The 14,591-nt window shown below is 28.4% G+C and overlaps 1 protein-coding gene across 5 annotated transcripts; it reads left to right on the top strand.

Annotated features, from left to right (window-relative positions):
• Positions 1-6,279: 6,279 nt before the first annotated feature.
• Positions 6,280-13,661, top strand: PAO4 (polyamine oxidase 4). 5 transcript variants are annotated; one of them, XM_022903668.2, is made up of 9 exons: positions 6,280-6,765; positions 6,871-6,959; positions 7,383-7,496; positions 8,378-8,465; positions 8,561-8,646; positions 8,732-8,834; positions 11,587-11,684; positions 12,596-13,025; positions 13,298-13,661. In XM_022903668.2, exons 1-9 carry the CDS (start codon positions 6,640-6,642, stop codon positions 13,616-13,618), a joined length of 1,455 nt encoding a protein of 484 aa, XP_022759403.1. In that variant the 5' UTR covers positions 6,280-6,639; the 3' UTR covers positions 13,619-13,661. The 5 variants fall into 5 exon arrangements, with proteins under 5 accessions (XP_022759403.1, XP_022759407.1, XP_022759405.1 ...); XM_022903672.2 differs by having other exon boundaries at positions 13,288-13,495; XM_022903670.2 differs by lacking the exon at positions 11,587-11,684 and having other exon boundaries at positions 12,555-13,025.
• Positions 13,662-14,591: the final 930 nt, after the last annotated feature.

The following is a 14,591-nucleotide window of genomic DNA, read 5'->3' as shown; positions in this document are numbered from 1 at the left end:
ACTTATTATGAATGTCATGTGTCATTAAATATAATATAATAAAATACTTTATTAGATAATTTTACATTTTTCTAAACTAAATACAAATATCTTTTATTCATTAGGTCAACTAAACTTAGAAATTACATATTTCTTTTTAACATCACTTTATTTCAAAATTCACTTTTATTCTAAAAGTACAAAAATCTATGAATCAAACGTTCTCTTAATGTAAGAATATCTTGATATATCGTAAAATATTTAATATGATATTTAAATTTTAAAAATTTTTAAAATGATATTTAAATTATAAAATTTTTAATTAATATGATACTTATTTTTAACTTGATCAACTCCAAATAATGACATGTAGTGAACAAACAACCATCAAAGTAATACATTAGTTAATAGTTTCATAATTTAAGTATTATATTAAAATTTTTTTAAATTCAAGTATTACATTAAATATTTTAATAATAAAAGTATTATATTAGTTTCATGATAAATAATAATATTAGTATAATAAGAATATTTTCATTAATGTAATATGAAAAGTTAACATAGCCATATTATTATTTTAATAATATTTCCCTAATAATCTAAATATTTTCAATCATTTTTTAATATTTTTAAACTTAAAATATATAACACTTTCAAAACGATAATGACAATGATTTTATATTTCTATTTAATAATAAATATATAATATTTTATAATTTAATAATAAATATTTTTAATATAAAATATTATTGTGAATAATTTTAATTATTATTTTTAATATTTTATATCAACAAAAGCAATATTTTATAAATAATAACAATAATACTGTTTTAGTTATTTTAAAATATTAATATAAATACAGTATTAAGAATAAATACTATTTTTCGAGTATTCAATGCTAATATAGTATTTTGATATTAAATATTATTATTGAAATATTTTTATTAAAATATTAATATTAAAATTTTAGTAATTTTCATATTTCAATGATAAATATTTCCAAGTTTTTAATAATAAATATTTTCTAATATTTTAATAATAATATTTTTAATATTTTAATAATTATGTTAATATTACTATTTAAAAAAAGAAAAATTTCAAAAATAATTAAATAACAAAAATCTGTTTCATTAAGTCATCGACCTTTTTTTGAAAAACAGTAACATTTTTCAAAAAATATTTTTTAAAATTTAATTTTCTTAAAACAAACAAAGCCTGACTCTTAAAAACTGTGTAGGTGCACTCTAAAGTACCATCTAATTGATCGTCACATGTCAACTTCTAGTAAACACATGACAATTTGTTTGCTTTTTATTTTTAAAATAATTATTTTTCTTTGCTTTTATGTTTAAATTAAACTAGATTTAAAACTGTGTCGCTGCAATTTTTTTGTACTATATAAGAAATTGAGATATAAATATCAAATATATAAAATAATATCAATTATACATAAATATTAATTAAAATTAAAAAGTATAAATAAAATTTGCAAATGCAATCTATTGTTATTGTTATAATAATTGCACTTTAAAATTTAATTGATATTAAACTAACTATAAATTTTACAAATTAATTAGTTAAGTGTAACAAAAAGGTAAAACTAAATTATAGCAAAAATTTAATGAAAACATGAAATAACAAAAATATTTAGCTTAAACCTATATAAAAAATCACAACAAAGGCTCAACATAAAAGCTTAAACAAATACAATAAAAAGATAAATTAAATTATAAAAAATTTTAAATTAACACATCAATTATTAATGTATATAATGCATAAACTTATAATAAAAAAGATTAATATGTAATTTGATATTCAAATTATATCACTTTTTTACAATTTTGTATTCAATAAATAAAAATTTACAATCAAATACTCAAATTTTAATTCAGTCCAATGCTTTGCTCCATTGATTAACATGGTTGACATTAAGTTGATGGGGCCTAAAAACCGCCAATAAAATTCTAACATGTGACTAAAAATGCTACGCTAGCATTTAAATTTTTTTTATTTTTGAAAAAAAATAACTTAAACTAAAATTAAAAAAAAAAAGCATAGGGGGAAAGAAAGGGAAAAGGAGGGGAGGAGGGTTGGCTAGCGGCATGTTCAACCGACCAAAATGTAGATCAAGCCAATTTGCCTTAGCCCAAGGCAGATTGGCCAGGTTTGTCCTTGAGCCGACAAGAACTTCCCCACCCCCTATCCATTCTCCCTTTTTCCCCTTTCAATTTTAGTATGTTCATGGCATCAACTAAAGTGTAATTTTCTCTCAAACAAGTTTCATGAAGTTACTAATGCTATTGCATATTTAGTCCGCACTTAAACTGCATTCACAAGTGCAGCTTGAAAAGCAGTAATCACTGTATCTTGACTTACCATGATGAGTTACTCATCACCTCTAGCCGATTAAATATCCTCAACAAGATTTTGTGTGTTCCTTAGTTATCTCTTTTTCTAATATTATCTCATAATCGATAAACTAATTCTTTTTTAGCGAAATTATCTTCAAAAATCATCCTACCTGGCATCCCAATTCTGTTGATTGGTTTTTAAAGAAGACCTTAGACGATCTGACTACTTAGACCATCAAGGGCTTCACCCTTGATAACCCAGCAAGAACAAGGATAATCGACAAAAAAATGAAAGTTTGATAATCTACTGAGTTAAAACTACTCCTATGTGCGTGAAAGGTAAAGAAAAAATATCGAAAGAAAAAATAAATATACTGACAGATAAAGTAAAAGTGCTTAAAAATTAAGATAAAATGTAATTGCATGTTGATTATGGTTTTTCGAATCTATTTTACATCGTTCTAACTCATAGTTATACAACCAAAATTAAGAAAAAGAAAACGAAAATCCTGACTATTTCTTATCTATAATCATTGTCATTTTTTTTTTTACCTTTACGTTGTTCTTTGCAAAAATTGTTTCACATGTTATTCTCCACTCCATGCAACTTCCACTTGAAGATTAGCCTGAACCGCTTCTGAATACTTTATCTTCAAGCGAAACATCCTCATTCTGAAACTAGTAAGTGTCTTAGACGATGGCTAGAATATCTCTATCATTTATTCAATTCTCTCTAATAGTAAGTCCAATTGAAAACCTCTAAGAATTCAATCTCTTTGAAATTACAAAATTTGTAATCCGTAGTAACTTACCATTTACGCTTGATTTTCTTCAACAACGTTATCATAAAGATCCAATTTAATTTGAATTTTTAATTTTACTTGTATTGAATTTGATCCATGGACTTTGTTAGTACAAAATCATCAAGCTTTTAACAGATTTGGACTTTTTTTTAGCCAATAACAGATAAAGACCTTTAATCTTTTTATATTTGACCCCAATTAATTCTAATCATATTTAGAGATGTCAATAAATAAAGTATTAGGTAGGTAAAGTATTCTTTAAGTAAGGTATTAGGTTGGTAAAACATTCTTCATCTTTCTTTTTATTTTTGAATTTTTATATTATACAAATTTTTATATTCATATTTAATAAATATTTTAAATTTATTCTAATCTTTTTAAGTAATTAATAAGTATTTTAAATCTATCCTTAACCTTTTCGGTAATTAATAAGAACGAAATTTTATAGCTTTTTTAAATAAACATAAAAATTAATTTTTTTAATTTTTTTTAACTTACTCATTTATTTATAGGTACGAGAATCAGTACAAGAACTTGTAACTTTTTTAATAAAAAATAAAATTAATTTTTTTTTATTTTTTTATCTTACATTTTTATTTTATTTTTTTATAAATATATATTAATATATATATATATATATTGTTAAATAAAAATATATTAGTTCCATTGATCTAAAATCAAAATTTATATTATTTAATAAAAATTTATTTGCTAAATATATATATATATAAATATATATAGGCTATGAGATGGATATTATATTATCCTTCTTTATATCCAATAAAAAATTTAAAATCATATTTATTATCATCTCAAAATTTAATATCCATCTTCATTTCAATTCGAATTAAAAAAATTAATTTTTTTATTAAATATAGATAAAATTGACATTCTTAATCATATTTGAACTTTAATAATATTTTAAAGACTTGGATTAAGTTTTAGGGTCTATTTAAATAGACGGTGAGATTGATTTTGATGAGATTAAAAAAAGTTATAGTAGCGAGATTAGTTACTATAATAGTAAGATTAGATGCTGTAATGGTAAGATTAAAATTAGTGGTGAGATATGTGTTTGAACATAAATGTAATTATGGTAATAAGATAAAAATGAAAATGATTATTAAAGACATTAATCAAAAAATAAATTAAAATTTTATTTTAATACATATTTTAATTTTATTTTAATACATATTTTAATTTTATTTAACATTTAAAATATTAAAAAATTAATTCTTTAAAGATATAAATAGATAAAAAAATATATAATGAGTAGAAATAAAATATTACTTTTAAATTCATTCATAATTATTTTAATTTTAATAAAATTATATATATGAATAAAATTAAATTAAAAAATATTAATGAGGATAAAAGTGTCCAAAGTAAGCTGTAGTGGCTCACTGCCACTTTTCCAACCAATGAAAAGTTTTCACCTTACTGGTGTCACATAAGCACAACTGCAGTGCAGCTGTGTAATCCAAACAATTAATTAAGATGCAATTACATCAAAAAGTTACTCCATCTCACTATAACACGGGTGTAATTGAATTCAAATAAGCCCTTAATTAATTAATAGATCACTAATTAATTATTAAACCAATATTCAACAATTATTCAATCTTGTGTTAAACTTAATTTTATGGGCTATAAATTTATTGCCCAAATATATGGACTGTTTTAGATGTCATCATTTATCCATCTCATTACTAGAGTGCAGACTTATCTCTTGTGTCTATTCTTGTAATGAAAAACCGTCCACATAAGTGATTAAAATATTAATGAAATATGAAATTTAAATTTAATTTAATTGATTTTTAAAAAAATTTTAAATAATAATATTTAATAATTTTAAATTTTAAATTTCAACATTAATAATTTATTTATTTTTTCAAATCACGATCTCCTGTATATTAAAAAAATTTGATGAAGTGATTGAATAAAATAAAAAAAAATTGCACCTATTGACAAAGTTGAATGGCTAAAACATGATTATTATCCTAATAATTAATTTAAAAAGGAAAAGTTTAGACGGATTTGATAAAAAAAAATAGTGGGACAAAAATTTGCAGTGGTATGATTGTACGGGATTAGAAAGGAGACAAAAGGATTTAAGGAGGAATGAGGTGGCGACTGGCAAGATTGGAATTACAGCGCAAAGCCGTTTCATATTTTTGTCTTAAAAAAATCTTCATACAATGGTTTCGGCCGAAAAAAATATCTTCATACAATGGGCTTACCGGCTTCCGCACTAATTGTGTCGGGTAAACTACATGACAACCGCATTTAATAGTGCCAAATGAACGGTTTTGCATCGAGTTTTTTTTTTTTTTTTTTTTTTAAAGCATTTTTTTGCCATCTTTGTTAGAAAAGGAAACAAGTAGTACTACATTCCAACGAAAGACGGATTGTTTAAATTTTGACAGAGAAGGTGAAAAAATATTATATTTTGAATAAATTAACATATAATAAAAGATGGGTAATTTTTTTTAAGTGGGTAAATTTTTTCGGGCATCCACCACGTGAGTTTTTTGAAAAAAATTTGTTTTTCAAAAAACAAGAGTTTGTGTGAGTAAAAACGGTGTAATTTTTGTATTTTTCATTTTTATAAAGAATTAAAATGCATAAATAACTCTGATTTTATTTTCTTCTCATAATTTTATTTTAGTTTTAAGTAAATTTTCTAACTAAGTTTCTAACACCAACTCTTATGAAGGTTTTATAATAAGTATAGATAGAATTTTGAATGATGTCATTACGTATGCATGTTGAAGGATTCACTTTTTTTTCTATTTTAATATAAGTTTAAAAAATGAAAAAAAATCTAATTTAATTATAAAGAGTAGGCATTGGAATTTTGAGGTTTAAGATGCAAGTTTGAATTTGGCTTGAATTTATTTTAGACACTCTTAATTACTCGAGTTGATTGGTATATTAATTTAATTGATTCGTTTGTACATGTAATTTAATAATAATAATAAATGCAAAGCCGTGAAGCAGTTGGGTGGGAGACGCCCCATCAACAGCGAAAAAGATGATAGAAAACGACAAAATGATGCCTTTCCACATTACTTAACGTCTCTTTTTGCTGCTGCTGGGCCGCAGCCGTGGCTGTATAAAAGGAAAAGGAAGGATAGGAGGAAAGTATTGTGATACAAGCGTCTAGTTGCGGGAATTGTGATTCATTGATTGATTTGTGTTAGTTGTGGAAGGAGAAATCACCATCTCCATCGGTGTATCGATCTATATTCTATAATCTTAATCTATGCAACAAGGCAAGCCAATCTCATGCTTTGGGTATTGTTCCATTTCCATTTCCATTTCCTTATGAATGCCTTGGACAAGTTGCGTTGCTCCTCTTCCTCCTCCAATCTCAGCCGCTTCATTGCCGGCCTCTTAATCTCCCTTCTCTTCCATTCTTTCCAATTGATTTCCAATTTCCTCACCCCTATACACCCTTAATTCTCTTTTTATATTATTATTATTTTTTTTTTCGTATCTGATTCATGGACATGGACAAGGACCCCAACAATCTTTTCTTGAAAGATTCGGTTGCTCCTTGTGTGATTGTGATTGGAGGTGGGATTTCCGGTCTTGCTGCTGCACGGATGCTCTCTGATGCATCTTTCAAGGTAATAGTTATAACACTTAATTGTTGTTTTATTCTTATTATTTGCTGCTGCTGTTACTCTTGGATTCGACTTGACAAAGCAAAAAAATTTATTCTTCTTCCTCAGGTGATCCTGCTGGAATCACGAAATAGACTTGGCGGCCGCATCCACACTGACTACTCTTTCGGTTGCCCTGTCGATATGGGAGCTTCATGGTCTTTTTCTCCTTCTCTTCCAAAACACCATTTATATCGAGTGAAATCAGGAAAATATTAGATTGAGATTGTTTAGGGTTTAAAATGTTTGGAAATTTCATAACATGATCTAAAGTGTGAATCATGCAAAGATTAAATGGTTATTATCTGTGCACGGAGCAAACCACTCTTTCTTACCTTGAAAGACTACCTAAGCTTACAAGAAATTCTCTTTCTTTATGCTTCTTTTATTTACTTGAGTTATGTTATTTAAGTTGAAAGAGTGTTCTCTAGAGTTTTTTTTTCCCTTTCTCTGCAAGCATTAAAATCACATTTCTCTCTATCATTTGCATTTTATTTGCCAAGATCTATGTATTTTGAGAAGCAAATATGAAATAATGCATCTATGACTTGTCTATTAATTATCTTTTTCTAATATTTCAGGCTACATGGGGTCTGCAATGAGAATCCCTTGGCTCCTTTAATATGCTCTCTGGGGCTTACATTGTACCGTACCAGTGGTGACAATTCTGTGTTGTATGACCATGATTTGGAAAGGTAATCTTTCAAAACTTTCTGCATATATTTCTAGCATGCGCTCAAGATCATATGCATGGTTCCTTCTAACAATATTGGTTATACCAATACCCAACTTTTGTTTTTCCTCAATGGGGCATACGGCTTTCATCAACCTATATTTTCAGCATTATGCTGGTCTTGGACCCTTTGGACATTATTGCATCCTGCCGAATGTCCCAAACTCTGATACTGAATGTTTCGATTAGACTGACAGCAGCATTTGGCTAGTGATGTGTGTTACTTTTGTGCATGGAATGATCAAGTCTTAACCATTGTTAAAGCAAACTCTAGTGAATATGGACGATGAAGTTGAACAGTACTATTCCATATAAATTGTTACTCAATGATCACAATTCTTATAAAACCATCAGTTAAATTTTAGCCGCTAAAAAATCAAAGAAAAACATGGATAGTTCTTTTTTTTGATAATTTAATTTATGAACATCTATGCTATTATAATCTCCTTGTGTCCTCGATGGGACACCTTAATGGTTAGAGTGAGTCTTTCAACCTGAAGGTATCAGGTTCGAATCTTGAGAAGGGGGAGGGAAGGGTTTATGATGTTATTAGAGAAGGCTATTCTTTCATTACTATCTCTGTCTTGCTCCTTTAAACAACTGGCTATTCCTATATCTTATTTATTCTATTTTTATATATTTTTTCTCTCACGTCTTTAAATGTGTCAACTAGCTAGTAGTAATCAAAGGCGATAGTTCAACATTTATTATTTCTTTCACGGGTCAAATCTCCACCATACAGTTTGAACTATTTTCTTGAGGATGTGAATCAACATGCAGCCATAGCTTCCTTTGTGCGTAGTTTGAACTATTTTCTTGAGAATCTGAATTTACTTTTATCAGTTATACACTTTTTGATATGGATGGCTGTAAAGTTCCACAAGAGATGGTTGTTGAAGTTGGAGATGTATTCAAGAGAATCCTCAAAGAGGTATTGTAGTAAATACATAGTTAGAGTTCATCTTGGCTATAACTGGGCATTCTAATGTCATAAGAAAGTCTTTTCATTCTTATTTATGCCTCTAGACAGAGAAAGTAAGGGATGAAAACACCGAGGACATGTCAGTCCTTCAAGCAATAGCAATTGTGTTAGATAGGCACCCTGAATTAAGGTATTTGTATTTGTCATCAGTATCTCATTACCTTGCTAATAATACTGGGTTTATTAGTGTCATTGACAACCCCTATTTTCTATAGACAAGAAGGACTTGCCTATGAAGTGATGCAGTGGTACATATGTAGAATGGAAGCTTGGTTTGCTGCAGATGCTGATATGATATCCTTGAAGTTATGGGATCAGGCAAGTATTAGTTATTTAACAGAGACTATGCCTCTATTAATTTGCTGTTCTTGGTGTTGGCACCTGACTATTGTTTATGGATGTGGTAACTACTACTTAGTAACATAATAACAATTTTTCTGTGCTATTTCTTTCATTTTAAATTTTGAGTTGTATGTCAAATAGTTTTCTGTGTTCGAAATTCATGAAGGAGGTGAAGATGTAATACTTTAAACATGTAATCATGTGAAAAATGATTTATAAATGAGCTTGAACCATATTAGATTAGAACATTGCCACACCAATCACCAAAAATTGTTGCAAGCATATTAACTGACCTTTTTTGTGAAAGGAGAATGAACGCTATGGAGCAACTTTTACATCAGTTTTCTTGCACTTGCATGATGACTTGAATTCGCATTTTATCATGTGAGTTTTACTTGAGAATATTATACCCCCCTAATGCTCCTAAAGAATCACCTAGCCGGCTAGCCCTATTACCTTTTTGACCTTTTTCCATTAGTCAACTGAACATCTTGTAAGTCCTTTTGTCTTATCTATTTTTTCCTTTTGTATTTTCTTTCTGGAAAGTTCCAGCTGGATGTCTTCTCGATCACAGCCCTCTCTATTCTAAGATTTGACCTGATCAAATCCAATTCATCATTAAACAAACACTAAATATTGCTTTCATTATTGCAAATTAGAATTTCAAATCCTTTCAACATTGGCCTGCATAAGGGCACATGTACTAATTAAGTCATGTTTTAATTTTGTACAAAACCCTAAAAGTTTGGACATTTTCAAATAAAACGCTAGTTTTTGTTTGGTTTGAGAAAATATTTTTTGTTTTTATTTTTTATTTTTATTTTCCAAAATAGTTTTTATTTTTTATTTTTTGTTTTTTAAAAAATGTATTTGATAAACAAAAATAAAAATTATTTTCTAAAAATGTAAAAAATAAAGAAATAAATAAAATATTCAATGATATTACTATTAATGGTGTCTAATTATAAATATAGTATATATTTATTAATTAATGACATTAAAAAGTGTTCAAATATGGGAACTTGCAAAACATAAGGAAAAAAAAGTAATGTATATCCCTTGTTTTCTCAATTGAAAACATCTTTTTTTTTTTATTATTTTCATATTTCAACTCATTTTCAATTTTGTTTTTAGATTTTTTTTTTTCATTTTCAATCACCAAATACATTTTCACTCTTGTTTTTCATTTTCCAAGAAAATAAAAACAAAAAAATGACTCTGTTTTTTGAAACCAAACGCTACCTAAAATTTTTAATGTTGCATTTTAAACCAGTAATAAAATTCAAAACATTTCATTTAAGAAAACATTTCTCTTCTCTTTTTGTTACATATCTTCTGCTTCTTTTCTTTCTTAAATCTCTTTCTTTCAGTGCTAGCTGCCTTCTCTCACCTCCTTTCATTGTTGAGGTAATCAATGGATGCCCTCATCAAACTTAGGTGAGAAAGGGTTTACTATTTGAGGAAAAAAAGAATAAAGAGAAAGAAATAGGGAGCAGGTGACATAGGATGCAAAGAAGCTGCTTGTAGGATTAACTTATTTAATGTTTTGTTTTCCTCCATTTTTATATGTTCTGAGTTCAATTATTATTTGCACACTTATTTATTAAATTTTAATTTTTGGTTTATTTAATATTTATTATTGTTTTGCTTATTTTCAGTTTTAGGACATTAAGGTTATATATATTTTTTAGTTTATTATTTGGTTTAGGCTTATAATTACCTATGTTGTTTCAATTCAGTAGTTTTTAATTTATTATGAATTACTGAGATTTAAGCATACAGTATTCTGTATTATTGAAACTTAAATTATTGAGAATTTGAGCATTGAGGCTTTTGGTAATTTAGATTTGAGATTGGAGCTTTGATTATTGAGAATTTAGAGCATTTTCTTGAGTTTTTTTTTATTAATTAATTCTACATTAGGAGGCTGGCTATTGGCCAGCCTACCACTAACGAAATAAGGCTCAGAGGCTGGCTAGAATGGAGTGAGAGTTGAGATTTACGATTGGAGATTTTGATTATAGAGTATTAAGCATGTTTTCTTGAGTATTTGTTTTGAGATCACTTGTTCTGGATCAGTACGGTGGCTATTGGCCTGGCTAGCAGTTACAGATGAAGGCTCAGGTGTCTAATAGAGAAGCAAAAAGAGAAAAAAAAAAATAGAAGCAACTCAACATGAGGGTTGGTAATTTGTCTTCATTTTCTTACCGAAGTTGGGTGGGGGGCAGAATCCTATTAGTTTGGAAAATTGAAATCCAAGTTGCTACATTTAAAGTTAAGCATCTAATGAGAAAGTGTACAGATTCTTTAAAGTTTTCTATGTAATTAGGACAAAAATGTATTCTGCGTCAGTGGTAAGCTGGTTGCTAAGTTTGAATGAGTTAAAAAAAAACTGATTATTTGTTAGAATTACCTTATAATTGCATTTTATCGACAATTTTAAACTTAGAGGTTGATGCTCTTTTTTGTATGCTTGTTATTAAGTTTGAATGAGGTATTAAAACAATTGATTATTTGTTAGAGTGGCCTTGTAATTGCATACTATTGACAATCTTAAAGTTAGCTATGGATTCTCTTTTTTGTATGCTTGTTGTTTTAGAAGATTTATTTCTTTTTCTTATTTGTTAGTGTTTTCGTCCTCATTGAAAATGTACAATGTTAAACTTTAAAGGAAAGGTTATCTCTATATTACCTTAATGCATTGTTGTGGCTGATTCCTGCTGTATAGGAACATGTTCTTTCTGGTGGTCATGGACTTATGGTGCAGGGTTATGACCCTATAATAAAAGCTCTTGCTAAAGATATTGATGTACGTTTGAATCATAGGTAAGGTTTGGTGCATCAAAATGGCCCACTGATCTCCTATTCACAATTATCAGTTAAGATGTTTAATGCATCTAAAAGAATAATCTGCACCTCACACCAAAGAGATTTGGTCTAGAGATGAAGAATAACTATTGTTGAATTTCTTTAAGAAGTATAGTATTAGATTCTGCATTGGCTCTCATATGAATCTCTTTTTCAAAGAGATTATGTATTTTGGTACCCAAACTATAGTCAAATGTTCGACTTCGTACCCAAAGTTATATATGTGCAATGTGGTACTTGAACATTGCTTCTGGTTACCTGATTGCATCTGCTAAAAGTGGTAGAGAAAGTGTGGCGTGTCCCCAACATCCAATGGCACTCTATGATGTGGCAATGATGTGGTAAAGCAATCCTCACTTTTTGCTAACAGTCATAGAAAATGCAATATGGTAAAGAAAAGCAAAATTTTAGTACCAAATTGCACATTTTTAAACTTTAGGTACAAAATCAATCACTGGGCTATAGTTCAGGTATTAAATACATAAATAATCCTTGCTAATAGTTAGAAATTTACTTTTCATTTGCTTCGTATAAAATCCCATTTATTTCTTTCAGTAATTTTCTTTGTGTGTTCTATTCATTTATCTGATATTAGACAGCTACAATGTGATGTTAGATGAGGCTTATGCTAGTCGAGCTTTCCAACTGTTTGAGCTGTTGATCATATATTTACCCCTTTTGTCATTTTATTTACTTGGTTGCCTGCTTAACTTCAGCAGCTCCAATCTCCATGTGCAATTAGTATGTTACTTTTATTCTCTGGAATTGTAAATATTTTCTTGGATAAAACATAAATTAAGAATGGAAATTGTTTATGGTGCTTGTCAGGCAACAAAGATTTTGATTCTTTTATGGATCTTGATGAGTAGGGTTAAGAAAATATCCACTGGATGTAATAAGGTGGCAATCGATGTTGAGAATGGGATGAGCTTCATGGCCGATGCTGTTATTGTTACTGTACCCCTTGGGATTCTTAAAGCCAATTTGATTCAGTTTGAACCGAAATTGCCGGAGTGGAAGGTTGCTGCAATTTCAGATATTGGTGTTGGTAGTGAAAACAAGATTGCCTTACGATTTGACACAGTTTTTTGGCCAAATGTTGAACTGTTTGGCGTTGTTGCACCCACCTCTTATTCTTGTGGTTATTTTCTTAATCTTCACAAGGCAACAGGCCACCCTGTCCTTGTCTATATGGCTGCTGGAAGATTTGCTTACGATCTTGAGAAGTTTTCTGATGAGTACGCTGCAAATTTTGTGACGTTGCAATTGAAGAAAATGTTTCCTGAGGCAACTGAGCCGGTAAATTTATGGTTTTTAGTTATTTATTTTTTATATTAACTGGATATATAAATTTCCTCCACAACTAAACTTGGTTTATTTTAAGGAACTAAAATTGCTAATCAGTCTGGTTGCTCTTGAATAGTAATTATTTAAATGTTGATAGAATAACAAAATAGCAGTACTATGAAGTATAAGTTTACATATGCAATTAAATATTTAACTATTATAATTCTTATTTTGTTAATGATAATTGATGTCTCCTAACATTTTAGTTGATAAGTATGAAACAGGTTCAGTATCTGGTGTCACGCTGGGGAACAGATCCAGATTCCCTTGGCTGTTATTCGTATGATGTGGTTGGCATGGCAGGAGATTTGTATGAGAAGCTTAGAGCACCCTTGGGTAACATTTTCTTTGGAGGGGAAGCTGTTAGTGTGGAGCATCAAGGGTCGGTGCATGGAGCTTACTCTGCTGGAGTCATGGCAGCTCAAAACTGTCAGAGCCATCTCTTACAGAGATTAGGTAACATGAACAAGCTCCAGCTAATGTCCTTTAGGGATGAATTATTGTTAGAACCTACATTATTTGCTCTCCAGATTTCAAGGATGTGAAGATTATCAAATTTTAGAAAGAGGGTCCGACCTTTTTGTGCCTTGTCTAATTTTCTAAGTAGATTTCATCCCATGCATCAAACTTAATAGATTATATGTTTGTCAAATAGAACAAATATGTTTGAAAGACACTTTAATTATCTCAAAATTTTCAAAAAAAAAAAAAGGTGTTCTGTTTTATATATATTATAAAATTATTTACATAAAACTAAACCTTTATTTATTTGGAGGGGAAACATTGACAGGTATAGCTTTTTTGATAGGTATGTGATGTAGATGGCATGGCATGGAATGTGGCGAAAGAATTCCACACCATCTACACTTCCTAGTAACCAAACAAGCTAACTTTGGTCAATGTTTTAAATTTGTTACCATTAAAAGACGGGATTCATATGATAAATTTGTTACCTAAACCTGTTGACCAAAAAGCACGTTTAGGTCTTATCTATACCTACTTAAATTATATTAAAATGTTAAAATAATATTTTTATATGATAATTTCAATATTTAAAATATATTATAATTAATATAAAATAAAATAACCATTTTTTTAACGAAAAGAATATATCGGGCCAAGGCTCAAAAATTCCTGCTCTTGATGAGCTACGCATCCCATATTGGTTTAGCATAAAGTCAACGAAACAACACCGCCTCAATGATAAAGAGGAGGTCTGATGCCTTTAAATCTCAAGTTAAGTTTCATAAAATATAAATTTATATATAATTAATAGTGCAAAAAAAATTAAACCTTGATAGTCAGAAATAAAAATCTTGCACGCTATTAAAAGAGCACATAACCATTGACAAAATTAGTATGAGCGGTAAATATTTTTTGAGCCAGTGTTCGAATTGAGGACCTCTCTAGTTTTTATATTGGATTGTTGATTTATTTTATTTGTTCGTTAATTTCTTCTTAGATATACTAATTTATATATTAAACTCTTTGAATTGTAATTATAATTGCTAGTTATAA

The sequence above is a fragment of the Durio zibethinus genome, chromosome 21, assembly GCF_047325235.1.
Source record: "Durio zibethinus cultivar Kanyao isolate XHJ-2024 chromosome 21, ASM4732523v1, whole genome shotgun sequence".
NCBI lineage: Eukaryota > Viridiplantae > Streptophyta > Magnoliopsida > Malvales > Malvaceae > Durio > Durio zibethinus.
This window is presented reverse-complemented; position numbering and strand designations above follow the sequence as displayed.

What these genes read in the sequence shown, in the direction of transcription:
- PAO4 (XM_022903668.2), top strand. Translation starts at nt 6,640, where the DNA reads ATGGACATGGACAAGGACCCCAACAATCTTTTCTTGAAAGATTCGGTT. An exon ending in TATGACCATGATTTGGAAAG is followed by an intron (nt 7,497 to 8,377) that starts GTAATCTTTCAA and finishes TACTTTTATCAG; the next exon opens with TTATACACTTTTTGATATGG. An exon ending in TCAAGAGAATCCTCAAAGAG is followed by an intron (nt 8,466 to 8,560) that starts GTATTGTAGTAA and finishes TTATGCCTCTAG; the next exon opens with ACAGAGAAAGTAAGGGATGA.